Raw genomic sequence first — 17,323 nt, forward strand, 5'->3', positions numbered from 1 at the left:
GCCTTGTCTTTGATTCAAATCTTTTAGAAAATCAAGGGTGATATACTTTCTTACATGTTCTGCAGCATTCTCGACAGTGTTAATTACTAGCTCTTCAGGTTCCTTACTATCCTTGAAGACACTCAAGTCAACTATCATCACTAGTAGCACCTATGAACACAAACAACCAACTATGTCGAGCACCTTTAAGGTCTATAAACAGTACTAAAAACAAAGAGGATCCTTCTCATCAACAGTGCCCCCAGCATTTTCAAGAGGGCCTGACAACTGAGTTCTGTTCTCTTAAAAAGTATTTATGAGTGTTTTGCCTGTACTATATGCATGTCTGATAAAGACAAGGAGACACTGAAGTTAAAGCTGAGAAAAACAGACTTAAAAATTTAAATGATTTGAAGTACTCAGATAGATTTCATAGTCCCTCCACACTTCTAAAATAAAGAAAAAAAAAAACTTTAAAAATTACACTTAGGCAGAGGCAGGTAGATTTCTGAGTTCGAGGCCATCCTGGTCTACAGAGTGAGTTCCAGGACAGCCAAGGCTACACAGAGAAACCCTGTCTTGAAAAAAACCAAAAAAAAAAAAAAACCAAAAAAAAACCAAAACAAAAAAAATACACATGATTCAATTGATTGACTCTATGTGCACTTGCACATATGTGGAGGAATGGAGTCAGTTCTGTTCTTTGTAAAAGCACCTTTAGTTATTCTCCTTCCCTGAAAATTCACTGAAACACTGACAGATACTAAATTAAAAATTCAGTGGAGACCAAGAATAAGTAGTCTTATTTTACAGAGAACTAATCTTTCATCATCCACAGTATATTCTAATTAAAAATTGGGGCAAAGAATACAGTAGATGGATAGGAGTTTACAAGCAACAGGAAAGAGATAACACAAGAAGGGGGGATGAAGAATGGCCCATGCATTATTAAGTTTAAATGATATTTTAGCACTCCCCATGAAAGGTAATTCTAAGGTCCTCTGTTTGCAATTTCATTGAGTAAAGCCCAGAAGCCAAAAATGAAACTGCATAATGATGCTTTACATGGTGCTGCATGGTTCTTCACATAGTTCTTTTTATTATGGAGAATAGAATGCTCAAGAGAATGAAGAGAAAATAGCTTGTGACAGAAAACTTTTGGATATGCATAGTTATTAACATTTATATCCTATGTTATTTAGCAGAATCGTATAACATTTTCACTTTAATATTGGTAAATAATTTGAGATGCAAATACATTCTAAAAATTCACTTCGGAGTATAAAGTACCAGGCATTTGCATTAACAGTTTCCCAAAGAAGTCAGAGACAAGAACATCATGATATGTGGTGCTTTAACATTTGAAACTGGACTGCATCTCTGCTGATCAATGGCACTGATTAACTGTGAGGAAACGCAGTTCTTTAGTGCTCTTTTAGTGTGTGTGAACCATGAGGCGTGGCTCTTTCCTCCCACTAGGTCAGTCCTAGGGTGAAGCTGAGGCTGTCAGTTTTGGTAGTCAGTAAATGACCTTACCTTCTCACCAGTCCTGATTTTCCTTTTTCTGTGTAGCCTTGGCTGTCCTGGAGCTCACTCTGTAGACCCGGCCTCAGCCTCTGAGTGAGGGGATATGAGGTATGTGCTGCCACCACCACTACCCGGCCAGCTTTGTTTTTCTTTTTCAATTCCACCCCCCCACCACACACACACACACACACACACACACACACACACACACACACACAGGGTTTTTCTGTGTAGCCCTGGAACTCACTCTGTAGACCAGGCTGGGCTCGAACTCAGAAATCCACCTGCCTCTGCCTCCCAACCACCGACCAGCCAGCTTTGTTTTTCATAGTTCTAGCCAGACTGCAATATAGCTTACATGTGTTAATATACTAACAATTTTTCTTTAGTCTTGCCAATTCATTACTTTCCCTGGTGCACAACATTGAGTGCTTTTTTCCCCCCACTTTTGCTTTATTTGCTAGTGTAATGTACTAAAATTCCAGTTTAAAAAATTAATATAGGGCTCAACATAGGGCTGGAGAAATGTCTTAGAGGTTAAGAGCACTGACTGCTCTTCCAGTGGTCCTGAGTTCAAGTCCCAGCAACCACATGATAGCTCACAACCATCTGTAATGGGATCTAATGCCTTCTTGTGGTGCTGTCTGAAGACAGCTACAGTGTACTTAGATATAATAATAAGTAAATCTAAAAAAAATACTCAGTATGTGTAAGAGTGTGAAGAAAAGATTTTTTTTTCTGGGATATGACAGAAGTGCAAAGTTAAAAACAAAGTGAGATAAACAACACGTTCCTCTCCAAACAACTCTGAAACGCAGCTAATGTTTTTCCAGTGTATATCACAATAAAGAACTGCAGATCTCAATCAGTTTAATACTCCTTATGTCTCACTTTGTCGAGAACCACACACTGTCGGCTTAGAGAGAGAGACCATTCCTAAACTTTTACCTCTACAGATATTCCTGGAAATAGTAATTTAATACGTGTTTATGTCACATAATTGATTAGTCTGCATGTAACATCTGCTCATCAAACTCCCATCATCAAGTTTTGTAGCTTCCAGTCCTTGCCTAAGCCCGAATACAGATGGAATATTCTCCCAAGCTGACATTCTCTTCTCTAATCTTGATGCTGTTGAACTCTTATCGACGGTCTTGGCGCTTACAGTCCAGTACTCTTTGCTTCGGTTCTTCTCTTCTGGAGGTGCTCTTTACTTACCTGGTCTGACTTTGTGCCGCCCCACCTTTGCAAAGATGCCAGGCATACTTTCCGAGTAACCTGCCATTCCGGCGGTCGCGGCACGAGTGGCCCAGGTGACAGTCGGTTGAGCTCGGGGCAGCGGACGAGGTCCCCGGATCTGAGCTGGTGCTCACTCTTCAGCCTCCGGTTCCCCTGTTGGGGCTGCTCCAGGTTTGGCGGGGTCGGTCTGCCGCGGCCAGAAGGTCGCGCTCACCTTGGGGCGGTCCACGGCGAGCACCGAAATGCCTTCCAGGGTCAGGGAAGGACAAACAAGTTGCCAGTTGGGGACGACACTCGCCGGCCGCGCCGCGCCCGTCCCGGCAGCCCAGCGACTTCCGGATCTGCGCAGACGCCTGGGTCGCCCCTCCCCCGGCTGGCTGTTTCCCGGCGTGCTCTGCGGCGGAAAGGCCGAGTCGACAATAACAAACCCCACGGCGGCAGCGACCCAGCCCTGCCAAGCTCCCAGTGCCTCGGCGCCGCGCGCGGAGCCGAGGGGCCGGAGCACCGGCTGCGCTCGACTCCCATCCCGCCGGATCTCCGGGCCTCGCCGGGTACTCGGCGGCCGGGCGCCGACAGTTGTGTCGGTTGGCGGCGCCGCAGGGGCGGTTGGTAGCCGCCGCCGAGGCCAGGGCGGCGGCAGAAGATGGTGCGGGGGGCCGCCGGCTGTGTTGCTGCCGCGGGCGGAGGAGGCGCTGCCGGGTAAGTGCCGCCCCTGCTTCCATCTGGCAGCTGGCCTGGCCCGGCCGGTCAGCACCTGACGGATTCGCCGCCTGAGCGTCTGTCGGCGCCGGCTCGGAGGGTCGCCGCGCCAGTCCTACCGGGACCGTGAGGCCCGCTGGCCGCTGACAGGATCGCGGGAGCGGCCGAGCGCCGGTGCTCACCGGAGGCCTGAATCGCGGCCTCCGTCTCCAGGGCATGGCGTCCTGAAGTGTCGGGCTCGGGAAACCGGAGAGGGTTTGGGCCAGGGCTGGAGTGCCCAGAGGGGAGGAACCTAGTGGTGATGCCTTTGTCCCGACCCCTGAGTGCCAGCATCGGTGTAAAGTTACTCCTTGGAATGACTCAGCCTCGCTCGCCACACAGATGGATTTGGGGTGGGGGTTTATGAGGGTTCCAAAACTTGGTCTAAATGACAGCTTCCGACCGTGGTGTCTATACTTTATCTACAGACTGGTGGATGTGCTATGGTGACTGTTTATGGTTTCGTAATCCTGTCCTTTCCGTCATGAGTCTTTAAAATGTGATCATTCTGTGAACTGGTATAGGCCTGATGCCAGGGAAAACTCGTGCACTCACTTATTGATAAAGTCCCTGCAAGACATTCAGTTGGGTGCGGATGTTGCTAAGTCTGTTAGGAGCTTTAAAATTGGTCCAGTTTACTAACCATTTTCTGTAAAGGACCGGTGAGACATACTTGTCTGAGGGTTTGCAAAGCTAGCAGTTTAGAGGCAGCCTAAAAATGGACCAGCCTGTGTGCTTAATCAAATGTTGTTACTCTATTTCAGTAAGTGATTTTTTTTTTTATTTTTTGGATTATTGGATCTATAAATGGACTGCTGTTGTGTGAGAAATATTTTATTTAGTGTTATTACAAAATATGGCACACATCATCCCTTTCCTGTTAAGTTCTTGTCATGTTTTCTAGAGTTTATATCTTTTTTAAACATTAGCCTAGGGTTAGAACAGAGCTACTATATTCATCTCAACACTTGAGGAGGCTGAAACAGGTAGATGACTTTAGATTATTTTAGTTAAATAGTAAGTTAAGGTGGTCTTGGGAAACATAGTGAGAACATGTCTTGAATAAAGAAAAATTACAAAAATGGTATTTACATAGTTATTCCATGGGTGTGTGAGTCCCATAATGTAGTATTTGCATTGATAACTCTATTAAAGTAATTGCTTAGTGGATTTTTTTGGGGGGCGGGGAGGAGCACTCTTTATGATAAACATCAGGGTTTGAATGCACAGCAGATTGAGTTTACACATAAATCTAAACAAGCCAAAGGACAAAAGATAAAAGAATGGATGTCTCCCCAGATCGTATTTGTTTGTTTTGTTAGTGTGTACTGCTAGGAATAAACTCAGAGCTTCCAGCATGCTCTGAAAAGTGTAACATCCCTGAGCCACTGTTAGGCCTGAGGAAAAAATGTTTCAAAGACTATCTGATTAAGAGAGCTTTGTTAAGAGGTGCGACTTTCTGATTATGAGAGCTTTATTTAGAGGTGAACATTGTAGTTCAGGTTGGCCTTCAGCTCTTGGCCCCCTTTTGCTAAGACCTGTCATACCTGACACATCTCAAAGTTTTGATAAGTTTTGGTAAGTATTGATTAGTGATGTTTTGGTAATTATTAAGTAGCAGACAAACTCAAGTCTGTATCATTCAGAAGAAAAGTGAGAACATAAGTGGATATTTAAGCAAGCCAGGAAGGTTAAGAAGTGTGTGTCTTTATGTGAGGGTGGGTTTGAAACTTTGGATAAGGTGTCTTACTGTCTAGAGAAAAAACCTCAGAGAATTTAAGAAGCTATGGCTACTGGACAAAAGGACCCTTTTGGAGGGATGAGGGGGAGAAGAAATAGAAAATGTGGAAGACTGATTGAAGGCATATTCTATGAAAAAGGTTACTGAAGATGTAATGCCCAGAGGGAGGGGTGTAGTAGTAGGAAGAGGCATTCAAGTTTTAGGACATAGAAGTTAAAAAAAAAAAATGTGGCTCAGATGGAGCCTGCACGTGTAAAGGCACAGAGTTGAGTGTAAGTAGATCCAGCAAGTCTGGGAAACAACAGTTGACCTGGAATCTGTTCCTTACATGTTGATTGACCCTACAAAGTACACTCGTATGTAACAGTGAACTAGAGTAACATACATTTCATATATGTGTGTTTAGACAACCCTTGGGCATTTTAAAGAAGGCAAGATGACAAATACCAATTGATGGTTTAGAAAAGAGGTTAGAGAAGCAGATTATGGCCTGTTAGGTTATATACAATATACCTTTTAGATAAACATAATATTACTTAGCACATTTCTCTAGTATTCCTTTTGCATTATGGACCTAGGAAACCTAATTTGCTTATTATAAAACTAATCATTGCCAAAGGTCCTAAAAGCATTACTTTTTTTCCTTTCACCCTTCTGTAAAGTTTAGTCTAGTGAGTCTGCCAGTGTGTGCAGAACTTGAATGCTCATAAGTAGACTTTTATTAGTAGTTTCAGCTTTCTCAGGTGTTTAATGAGTGCCCTCAAGATTACAGATTTTGCTGGATTGAATTCTCATATTATTGACTTGTAGCTATGAAAACAAAAACGTAGTAGTGATCTGTTTGCATCTTGTTTGAGACTATCGACATCAGTTTTTCCTTCACTATCCATATAAAAATTTGTCAGTAGCTGCCCGCTCACAGAATATGTATCCAGATTATAATTCACTACTATTCTGTTCCTTCCATTGCCTATGGTGACAGCAAATGACATTTGAGAATGCTTTTTTTGATACTGCCCTATGTTTATAGGTTTGATAGAGTAAAAGCTAATACAGTATTATAGGTAATTTGGGTTTTGTTTCCTAGTATACAATATAAAGTAAAATATACAACTAGAAAATGTCCTCTAAAGTCATGGATTTTATATTGTTTTGATGATTTAGATATGATGCCAAAATGAGTAATATATTAATGCCCTAATGTCGAATTATTTCCATATTGTGAAGTCCAGGTAAGATACATGATAGTATGTATGGCATCATGGTGGAAATAAAACTTGAATACCAATACCATTACATGTTCTTTTTTGTTTGTTTGTTTTGTTTTGTTTTTCGAGACAGGGTTTCTCTGTGTAGCCCTGGCTGTCCTGGAACTCACTCTGTAGACCAGGCTGGCCTTGAACTCAGAAATCCACCTGTCTTTGCCTCCCAAGTGCTGGGATTAAAGTCGTGCACCACCACCGCCCGGCAATACCCCGTTTTTTGTTATTTTTTTTTTTTAAGATTTATGGTTGTGAGCCTTCGTATGGTTGTTGGGAATTGAATTTAGGACTTCTGCTTGCTCTGGCCCTGCTCGTTGCAGCCCAAAGATTTATTCATTATTATAGCTAAGTACACTGTATCTGTCTTCAGAGGCTCCAGAAGAGGGTGTCAGATCTCATGATGGGTGGTTGTGAGCCACCATGTGGTTGCTGGGATTTGAACTCAGCACCTTGATACCCAGTTCTTGATCTGGGCCACCCATATGGCTTTTGTGGTGAATGTTATTTTCATTGATGCAGAAACCAGTCATCACTCAGAGTGGTAGAATTGCAGTTTGCAGAATTAGAAATGAGAATTGCACTTTGCAGAATTAGAAATGAGATAAAATTATTTCAAATTGCTTTTCTCCATAAGGCCTTTAGTTTGCTTTCTTTAGTAACATCCAGATCTTGTACTCTTTTAAACTTGAAAGCAACTTGGAAGTATTTATATTCCTAGCAGCTACTACCCTGCCTGGCTTATTTAGATCTCCCCTACTCCTACCCTCACCCCAAGTATTTGGAGTCTAATGAGTGTTTAGTTTGAAAATCTTGAAATGTAATAAAGCTAATTCTGAGGTTTTAGTAATTTAGAAAATTGGTGGTAAGGCTAGAGTGGTGGGCCTTATTACCACAGTGGTAATTTTTCAAGAGGAAATTTTGAATTACCTCAGTTGAAAAGTTGGCTAGACAGTTAAATTAGTTTTGAAACAAATTCTCACTATGAAGCTTTGGCTGGCTTGGAACTTGTTATGTAGACCAGTCTGGTCTCCATCTCTGGGAGTTTTTGTTTGTTTGTTTGTTTGTTTTTCGAGATAGGGTTTCTCTGTGTAGCCCTGGCTATCCTGGAACTCACTCTAGAACAGGCTGGCCTTGAACTCAGAAATCCACCTGCCTCTGCCTCCCAAGTGCTGGGATAAAAGGCGTGCACCACCACTGCCCTGCTCCATCCCTGGGATTTTACTACTTGTGTCTCCTCAGGGCTGGGATTAAAGGTGTGCAGGTGTGAACCACCAGACCTGACAAAACAAGATGAATTTTTTTTCTGAGATGATTTCTGGTTATTTTATATAGTCAAGTATCACCCATATATTCTGTATAAATATAATGGGATCATTTTAATTTAAAGATTTTTGTTTTAAATTGTTTTATATGGAATTGGATACCCTGGACTTGGAGTTGTGGAAAGTTAGGAGTTGCCATATGGATGCCAGGAACATTGAAAGAACAAGTGTTCTTAGCTACTAAGCCATCTACCCGGCTCTTCCCTCCATCCATTTATAGCCAACTAAATGCGAAGGACCACCTAAATTGCTGGGCTACACACCCAGCTCAGAAATAATGTTAGGGCCATACTTGGACTTTGAAACTCAGATAAGCAGAGATTGGAGGAGGGATTTTTACCTGGCCTGAAAATGCAAAGTGTTTTTTCTTCATGTGTGGGATCCTTTGATGATACTTCTGGAAAAAGGAACTGGGTTAGTTATGAAAATATTAAACATTGAAGCTTAATACCCACCACTTTTTAGTGATTTTTTTTTAATATACTCCTGGGCACTGTAAAGGATTCTAATATACATTATTGCTCTCCTCCTTACCAACTCTGTAAATGTATCATTTTCAATTTGTAGATCATAAACTGAGATGCTAAAGTTATTAAGTCCCAATGGAGTAGGTAGAATCTAAATAGAGAGAAATCTTATTCCAAACACTACCTTTGTAGGTTAATTATGTGTCAGAGTTGTGAAGCTCACATATGTGGTGGGGTTGCACTAAAGGAAGTAAGTGGATCATGTAGGCTGTCTTGTCTGGAATGGCCTTTTCACTTATTTCTCAGAGTGGTTCAATGGAAAGGAGGAAAAGCCTGCCTTGAAGAAAGCAGGCTTTAGTTAAACATTCTAACACGAAAGGTAGCATAAGAGGAGGCAGGGAAAGACGGTGAGAAGCAGAATTTGAGGCCAGCTGGTAGGAGTGTTGAAGGATTGGAATAGAAAGGCAAAAGAGAATTTGCAGTCTAAAGGTTCTGCCATGATGTCCTAAAAGAAAAGATTGACAGAATTAAACAGAAATGAATTTGGATACCAGGAGAATTATAGTTTTGTGTACAATAAAATGAAGGTAAAGATTTAAGGAAAAGCATCAGATTGAAAATTTGATGTTTGGCTGAGTATGGATGTGTAGCTCAGCTTATATGGTCTTGGTTTTTTGTTTTTGTTTTAGACAGGGTCTCATGTAGCTCAGCTTGGCCTTAAACTCACTGAGAATAACCTTGAAGTTATGATCAACCATCCTGTCTCCAGTTTCCAAGTGTTGTGATTACTAGGGTATGCCACACCTGGTTTCCACAGTGTTTGGGAGTGAACCCAGAGATTCTCTATAATCACCTGGGCAAGCTCTTTACACCATCAGCCTCTTGAAGCCAGTCACACTGCGAGGCTCAGGCTTATTTCTGTGTCTCAAATGATATGATTTTTCACATGCACAACCATCTCTACCAGTGAGCATACACTGCACTCCATCCCCAAAACAAGGAAAGAATAAAGCATAAATTTAGACATGCTTAACAGTAGGATTTGTAGTTAAAAAGATTTTACATTAGCCAATACTGTTTCTGAGTAGGAGACAGGTCTGAATTGTTACTGACATTAACTGATGGTATTTTCATACATGTGGAAGAGTTTGTATAATTCTACTACATATGAAAATTATTTCTTGGGAAATAGATCTTTTCTTATCAAATGAAAGAACTGGGGGATGAACCCAGTCAAGGTCATATAGTAGGGCAGGGCTTGACTGTAGGTTTTTCTGAGTCATCTGCTCTTATTCTTCTGTCTCCCTAAAGAAAAAAATTAGAGGAATAAATATGAGTGGCCATTTAGGGGAGAAAAGGTAGAACAGAGCAACATAGTGAATTTCAGGACAGCTAGGGTTACATAGACCCTATTTCAGCAAGCAAGCAAACAACCCCCACCCCCTAAAAAGCAACAGGTGTAGTGGCATACACTTAATACCATCTTTAGGAGATAGAGTTAGGGGGGTCAGAATTGAGTTTGAGACTACCCTGAGACTGTCTAAAACCAGACAAGCTCTTAGTTTGTGCATTTTTAGTACACAGTGCAGGAAGTCTCTTTAAGAATTATACCAACTTATATTCCTGCCAGTAGAACTAGGTGTGGTGGGTGGTACAGACTGCAAATTCAGAAGGATTAAGGGTTCAAAATTGGCCTGCTACCTAAGAAATTTCAGGCCTTCTGGACTACATGAGACTGACTTTTGTCTGTCTCAAGACAAAAGATAAGAAAGGGGAAAGAATAAGAATGAGGAAAAGAACCAGTGTGCATTTGTTACCTTTTCAACATTTAATAATTAGTGACAATCTGAATGCTAAAAAATGGTGTCTTAGAGCCATCTTAGTTCTCATTTTTAAGTTTAGTTATGCACTTCCTGGTAGTTTTCTTTCTTTCTTTCTTTCTTTCTTTCTTTCTTTCTTTCTTTCTTTATTTATTTATTTATTCATTTACTATTTTTGTTTGGCTGCATAGTTCAGGCCATCCCCATACTCCAGGATATTTGGACTCCTGAATGCTGGGGTCACACAGTGCTACATCATCCTAATACTATCATTTGAAAAAAAAATTCAACTTTTCTCTCCTCCAATTGAAATTCTAAAATTCACTAAGTTTGAGCACTACTGACATGTTTTGATATTTCTCTAGTGTTGCCTCAGTGAAATATAGTTTTGTCTTATTGACTAGAAACTAATGGCAAGACTTATTTACTTAGATCAGTAAATAGGAGTTGGGAGTTGGGGTGCCAAAGAGGTAGCTTATCAGTTAGGAGCACTTGTTACATTTCTAGAGGGTACTCAGGTGATTTTTAGCACCCACATGAAGGCTCAGAGCCATCTGTGACTCCAAGGGAATCTGACACAGCTTCTGCCCTCTGAAAGCACCTGGCATGCCTGTGATATGTTCACAAAAAAATGTAGACAAAATACCTATACACATAAAATAAAAATAAGTATTTATAAAAATCTGACTAGGTATGGTGGTACTTGAACTCCGAGCTCAAGCAAGAGTACTGAGAGTTTAGAACTAGAGATAAAAAGGAGTAGGCAAGCAAGTGTGTTATTGCTATATACACTCAAAGTCTTCCAGTTATAATTCCCTCAGCAATTCGTTCTAGAAACTGCTTACAAACATTTACATTGTAGTAGATCAAAACACATAGGAGGCTGGGTGTCAGGTGAACTTTACACCATTTAGATACAGGACTTGCTACTGACATTTGGGGTATTCATGGGATCATTTCCCTAAGAATAAAGGAAAAGAATGACTTTTTTTTTATGCTAGTTCTGAAAATTAAATGCAACAAACAAGTTTAGTTTGTTGAAGCAACTCATGGAATTAACAACTTTTATATAAATTAAGGGCAAATGTATAAAATTAATAATGAGCAATTCCAAAGTTATGTTAGTAAGAGCATTGTGTGTGTGTGTTGAGGTCAGAGGATAGTGTCCTCTCACCATGTGAGTCAGCTACTATAGGTGACTGCTAGTGCATTTACTTTCTGAGCTATGTTGCCAGGAGTTGTTTTAGGAGTTAGTTGTGTAAGGTTTAGTTTTAGTAATGTGCTCAGTGAGGATAAACTTAGTTTCTAATTGGAATTGGTTTTATATGTGTAGATTTCTGGTTTGGGTTAATTGAAGAGTTCGTTGTGGACTTCCAGTTTGAGAGGGTGAGACCATAACAGAGCATGACAGCAGGCAACCAAGCATGGCACAAGAGCTTTACATTCTAGCTTACAAGTGTGAGGTAGACAGTTGCCATTTTTAAAAACCATACCTTCTTTGTGTGGATTCTGGTCTTTTTTTTTTAATAAAGTTTTTTAAAAGCTTTATTTATGTATTATATATTAGTACACTGTAGCTGTCTTCAGACACACCAGAAGAGGGCGACAGATCTCATTACAGATGGTTGTGTGCCACCATGTGGTTTCTGGGATTTGAATTCAGGACCTCTGGAAGGGTAGTCAGTGCTCTTAACCACTGAGCCATCTCGTCAGCCCTATGATGAGGTTTTAAAAGATGTTTAATATTGAAGTTTGTCACTACAGACTTAAAAAAAATTTGTTGAGTGACTACATAAGAACTTGCTTTTATGCAAAGCCTGACTGTATATTATTTTCTAGAACATTGGATGGGTGATCTCATGTACTGCTTGTCTTTTGCAAAATAACACAGATTTGGAAAAACTGGGTAGCTTGCTAATAAGTAGTAAGCCAAGACTGTAGTTACACATGTGCTTAAGCTCAGGTATTATTATTATTATTATTATTATTATTATTATTATTATATACACAGGTATTTTGCCTGCATGTGTTTGTACCAGCCACATGGGTACCTGGCCCCATTGGAGGCTGGAAGAGGGCATTGAATCCCCTGGAACTGAGGTTACAGACTGTTAAGAGTCTCAATGTGGATGCTGGAAATCAAACACAGGTCTTCAATAAGAGCAGCCAGTGCTCTATAAACTGCTAAACCATCTCTATATACTGATACTTGACTTTTTTTTTTTTGTTTTTTGTTTTTTTTCGAGACAGGGTTTCTCTGTATATTCCTGGCTGTCCTGGAACTCACTCTGTAGACCAGGCTGGCCTCAAACTCAAGAGATCCTCCTGCCTCTGCCTCCCAAGTTCTGGGATTAAAGGTGTGCACCATCACTGCCCGGAGATAATTGACATTTTAAAAAATGTTTTTTATTTTTTTATTTTGAAATTGTTATCTGGCTAGCGTTTCATAGTGGGGATACATACATCATTTTTGCCTCAAATACCATTGATCATTATGTTTGTTAGTTACTAAGTTTTTAAGGAATGGCATATGCCAAGTGGTGGCATATACCTACTATTCTACCACTTAGAAGATGGAGACAGGAGAATTTCAAGTTTGAGGCCAGCCTGTGCTTCATGGTAAGACCTTGTTTGAAACAAACAAGCAAAAAAATGTTCACCAAGCACACTTTCTACTGTCATTTGCTATCCAATTTGGGCAATGTGATACTTGGCAGCAGTTAAAAAAAATGTAGCAGGGCATCTATACTGGGCCATGGATATGACTGTTAGATTCTGAAGTTTGGTCTGTCAGTGGTTATGAAACAGACTGTTGTTTACAAAGACTGCCAGAATGTTGGGGTGAGTTCTTGGTTATAAAACAGAAGCCTAGAGTGACATGAGTAAAGGCATGAAGAACCAGGGCTTATTCCTCTCATATCAGTTTCAATGCTATAGGTCTCCTGGAGGGAGCCATAGCCAGTACTGATGGGGTATCCACCCAAAGATGTATGTTAGAGTAGATTTTAGGAAGCTGTTTTTGGTTTGGAGTAGTGTGTCATAAAAACAGGACCCAGTCTTGTTCTAGTGGTGGTCTTCTGCTATTAGAATTATCAGGCTCAGGTATGCAGTATTAAATGCTAACTAGACAAATAGTGAAAGGTGGATGGGATATAAAGACTTAATTACTGTTGGATGTGGGATCAGGGAACTACATTATAGGAAACCAAGTAGATTCTCTTTTTTAATGTACATGTCTGAAAATATATTGGCAAATAAAGAAGTTACCCAAAACAAGCTACTCAGGTATGACCCATAATATTTTACAGTGCTGGACACTGAACCTAGCTCGGGCCTTGTGCCTGTTAAGCATGTCACTGAGCCACACGTACCATTAACCTCAAGTTATTTTTTTACTCTACGTTGCCTACTATAGAGATTCTTAGTAGTATACTAATAGTACAGTTGCCTGTTCACTCAGTGGATGCTTTGGGATGAGTATTTTATTTAGGCTAGTTATTTTTTGCTCTAGATAAAAATTTTTGAACAGTTACTGTGATGTTGGCATTGTACAAAATACCTTTTACTGTAACTTTGAGAATTGGAAATTTAATTTTTAAAAGTAACTAAAAATTTAACAGATGTGTATTGATAGGGAAGTTTCCTTCTTTCTTCTCAGTCCTTCATAAAATACCTATTCATGGACTGGCTGAAGAAGAAACATTTCCCTGAATTTTAGAATGTTGAGTTAGATTATACAAAATTGAGCTTTGTTTAAAAAAAAAGTCTTAGGACATTTGTTTTAATAAGAGAATATTAAATTCCTCTTTTTTTTTTGTTTTGGTTCTTTGAGACAGGGTTTCTCTGAGTAGCCCTGGCTACCTTGGAACTCACTCTGTAGACCAGGCTGACCTCGAACTTAGAAATCGGCCTGCCTCTGCCTCCCAAGCACTGGGACTAAAGGTGTGCGCCACTACCGCCTGGCTAAATTCCTCTTATTTACGTATAACAAACATTTATAACAAGTAAATATGTCTATTTATATATGTGTGTATATGTATGTGTATATATGTATATAAAGATGGCAAATTTCTATCTTGTTTCACAGAAGCTTGTATTTCCCATAATGTGTTTAGTCTAAACTGTGGAGAGGAAATTAAAATAAAGCCTTTCCTTTATTAGGCACAACTGTGGTGCTCTGAAGCAGTGTCATGGCCACCTAAAAATTAAGATTCAGGGTTGAAGTAGTAAATTAGAGACAGCTTGTGTATTTGGTTCTGATGAGTTAGCCCAGGGCCTAACAGGTTAGGTAAAGTACCTACCACTGCATTACACATCTAGCCCAGAAATACTTGTTAAAGAGTTGGTAGGGTGAGCAACATGGCAGAGAGAAGAGGGGGTCTGTGGAAATAGCAGCTTTAGGAAGGGGTTCTATGATGGAAGAGAATGTCTGTGACAGAAGCTGGGCAGTCTTGGTCTGTGGCAGAATACGAATATTTCCAGTCCCCTCAGAGTGTTACTGCCCTGGAGCTTGCCTCCCCCACAGTTTTGTTTTAAAGCCAAAGATGGTACACCTCTTCAATCAGGTAGTTGCAGTTTTGTCTGCTTATAGCGTGTGGACACACATACTACTTTGTAGACCCTTGAGTAGGGTATGCACTAACCAGTCAAAGTCATTATTTCATTTCCTTTGTGTCTGATTTTTAATTTCAAAACTAGAGTGCTGGATACTACCTAAGAATGAGCAATATCTTAAATACCTCCTATTGGCTAGGTGTTGATGCACAGTAGAAATTTGATTTGTATATAATGTGCTTCGAGGAAGCTGGGATTATTATGTCAGTTATTACCATTTGTTTTTAGTAAAGTATATTGCTTATACTCTGCCTTTTGTGTACAGTCCTTTTCTAATAGGCATTACTAGATATTACTTTTGCTTATGTTCCTGGATTGGCTACAGATAGTGTGCTAAGAATGGACACATACTCAGTCCATATGTAATTTAAGAACTTGATTCTCATTGAGATATTACAGGAAAGAAAATTAGTAACTTCAGTCTTAAAAACTTGAAGTGGAGTCGGGTGGTGGTGGCACATGCCTTTAATTCCAGCACTTGGGAGGCAGAGGCAGGCGGATTTCTGAGTTTGAGGCCAGCCTGGTCTACAGAGTGAGTTCTAGGACAGCCAGGACTACATAGAGAAACCCTGTCTTAAAAAAAAAGAAATGAAATGGATTAATTTGAGGCAGGGTCTTGCTATGTAGCCTTAGCTAAGCAGAGAAATCACTGTGTAAGTAGGCCAGACTGTCCTCAAAATTCAGAGAAATCCACCTGCCTCTGCTGGGATTAGAGTCATATACCACCATGCCTGGTTTTGGGAGGCTTAGTGTTCTGGTACATCAGCATGAGTAAAGATGGCCAATCAGTATGGGAAAGAATTAGTTTTGTCCATTTTGAATAAGAGGGGATTTTGTAGGACACATTTAATATATATATGCTTGATGTACAGACCCTATTCCAATTCATGTAGTACCACAGTAGACCTAGTCTTTCCACTAGGCTTTTAGAAGGTGAATTTGCTTTTCAGAAATCAGAAGTAAACAGACAAAAGACCAATTTATTGACAGAAACTTCTACCTATATAATCTTTGTCCTGTAAGTAGGAACGGGAACTTAGAACTTTTTGTATGCTTTGCTTTTACATTGCAGTTATTTTTTATTTTAGTTTTTATTTCATTTACTTTATTTTTAACAGAAATGAGAAACAAAAACTTGGCCATAGAAGTCTGTCTACTATACCCATTCTTCATCTTAGTAATTTCCTTAGTTCTCATCTTGCTTTACCTAGACTTTTGCCTTTCTCCTTCTATTCTTGTTTTGTTTTGTTTTTTGGTTTTTTGTTTGTTTGTTTGTTTTGGTTTTTGGAGACAGGGTTTCTCTGTGTAGCCCTGGCTGTCCTGGACTCACTCTGTAGACCAGGCTGGCCTCGAACTCAGAAATCTGCCTGCCTCTGCCTCCCAAGTGCTGGGATTAAAGGCGTGCGCCACCACTGCCCGGCCTCCTTCTATTCTTATTTGGCACTGCAAGGAATATGTTTTCTGCTTTTGAAAAGAAAACTGGAAGTCAGAGTACTTTTCTCATTGTCCAACCATGAAATTTGAACCAGATCTATTAAGCTTTTCACTTAGCAGTCAGTTATTTTGATGTTAACTAGAGGGTAAGAGGCATAGTGGCACATGTCCAATTCTAGCATTCCTCAGGCTGGGGCAGGGAGGGATCACAAGTTCAAGGTCAGACCCTGTCTCAAAACAACAAAATATCAATATAACTAGAAAATGTTTTCATAGAAGCTTACTGTTTTGAAAGACTGTTGCCAATATCAAATGATCCAATATCATTTTCTCTCTAAACACTGCCCTGAATATCCTCTATACATCTAAGATTATGTTACTTATTGGGAGATAGCAGAAGAACAAGATTGTGTCCTAGGCCGGCCTAGAATTTCCAGCAGTCCTCCTGCTTCAGCTGTTGAGATTATAGATGTGAGTCATCACATCTAGCTGTGATTATATTTTCCCATAATTTTTACACCAAAAGAATGAGTAACCCCACATTTATTAACTTATTAATAAAAGATAGTGGAATTTTTTAATAATTTTTTATATTTATTTATTATATCTAAGTACACTGTTGTTGTCTTCAGACACCCCAGAAGAGGACATCAGATCTCATTACGGATGGTTGTGAGCCACCATGTGGTTGCTGGGATTTGAACTCAGGACCTTTGGAAGAACAGTCAGTGCTCTTAACCGCTGAGCCATCTCTCCAGCCCGTAAAGTAATTTTTTTTATATATATATTTTAAACACATACGAAAATGGTTTCTTTTTTGCTGGGAGGGATTAAGACAGGGTTTTTGTGTTCTTTGGCTGTCCTGGAATTCACTATGTAGACCAGGTTAGCCTTGAACTTGTAGAGAGTTTGCTGAGATTAAAGGAAAGTACCCCATACCTGGCTATGATTTCCTTAAGAAGGGTCTTTATTGTACTGCATGGGTATCTGTGCTTAACAGTTACTCTACTGCTAGTATGTTTCAAGGGTGGTGCCATAGAAATTCAATATCTGACATTGTTTTTTTTTTTTTTTTTTTTTTTTTTTTGTATTATTACTGAACGAAGGGAAGTCTCTGTTTACCTTATTGTGGAAATTTACAAATCAACAAAGTATCCTCAGTTGTTAGGGGCACTATTTT

The 17,323-nt window shown here is 40.0% G+C and overlaps 2 protein-coding genes across 3 annotated transcripts in view; one reads left to right on the plus strand and one right to left on the minus strand.

Moving 5' to 3' along the window:
• Positions 1 to 2,222: 2,222 nt before the first annotated feature.
• LOC116088141 (forkhead box protein O1-like) lies at positions 2,223 to 3,722 on the minus strand. Its single transcript, XM_031366770.1, has one exon. It carries the CDS (start codon positions 3,660 to 3,662, stop codon positions 2,883 to 2,885), a length of 780 nt encoding a protein of 259 aa, XP_031222630.1. The 5' UTR covers positions 3,663 to 3,722; the 3' UTR covers positions 2,223 to 2,882.
• The window catches only part of Rb1cc1 (RB1 inducible coiled-coil 1), a 70,233-nt gene continuing 56,043 nt past the window's right edge, over positions 3,134 to 17,323 (plus strand). For both annotated transcript variants that reach the window (XM_031366768.1, XM_031366769.1), the window contains exon 1: positions 3,134 to 3,444. The gene's annotated coding sequence lies outside the window, so the exon portion shown is untranslated. The remainder of the gene's footprint in view (positions 3,445 to 17,323) is intronic.

This window comes from Mastomys coucha, unplaced genomic scaffold (assembly GCF_008632895.1).
Source record: "Mastomys coucha isolate ucsf_1 unplaced genomic scaffold, UCSF_Mcou_1 pScaffold14, whole genome shotgun sequence".
Lineage (NCBI taxonomy): Eukaryota > Metazoa > Chordata > Mammalia > Rodentia > Muridae > Mastomys > Mastomys coucha.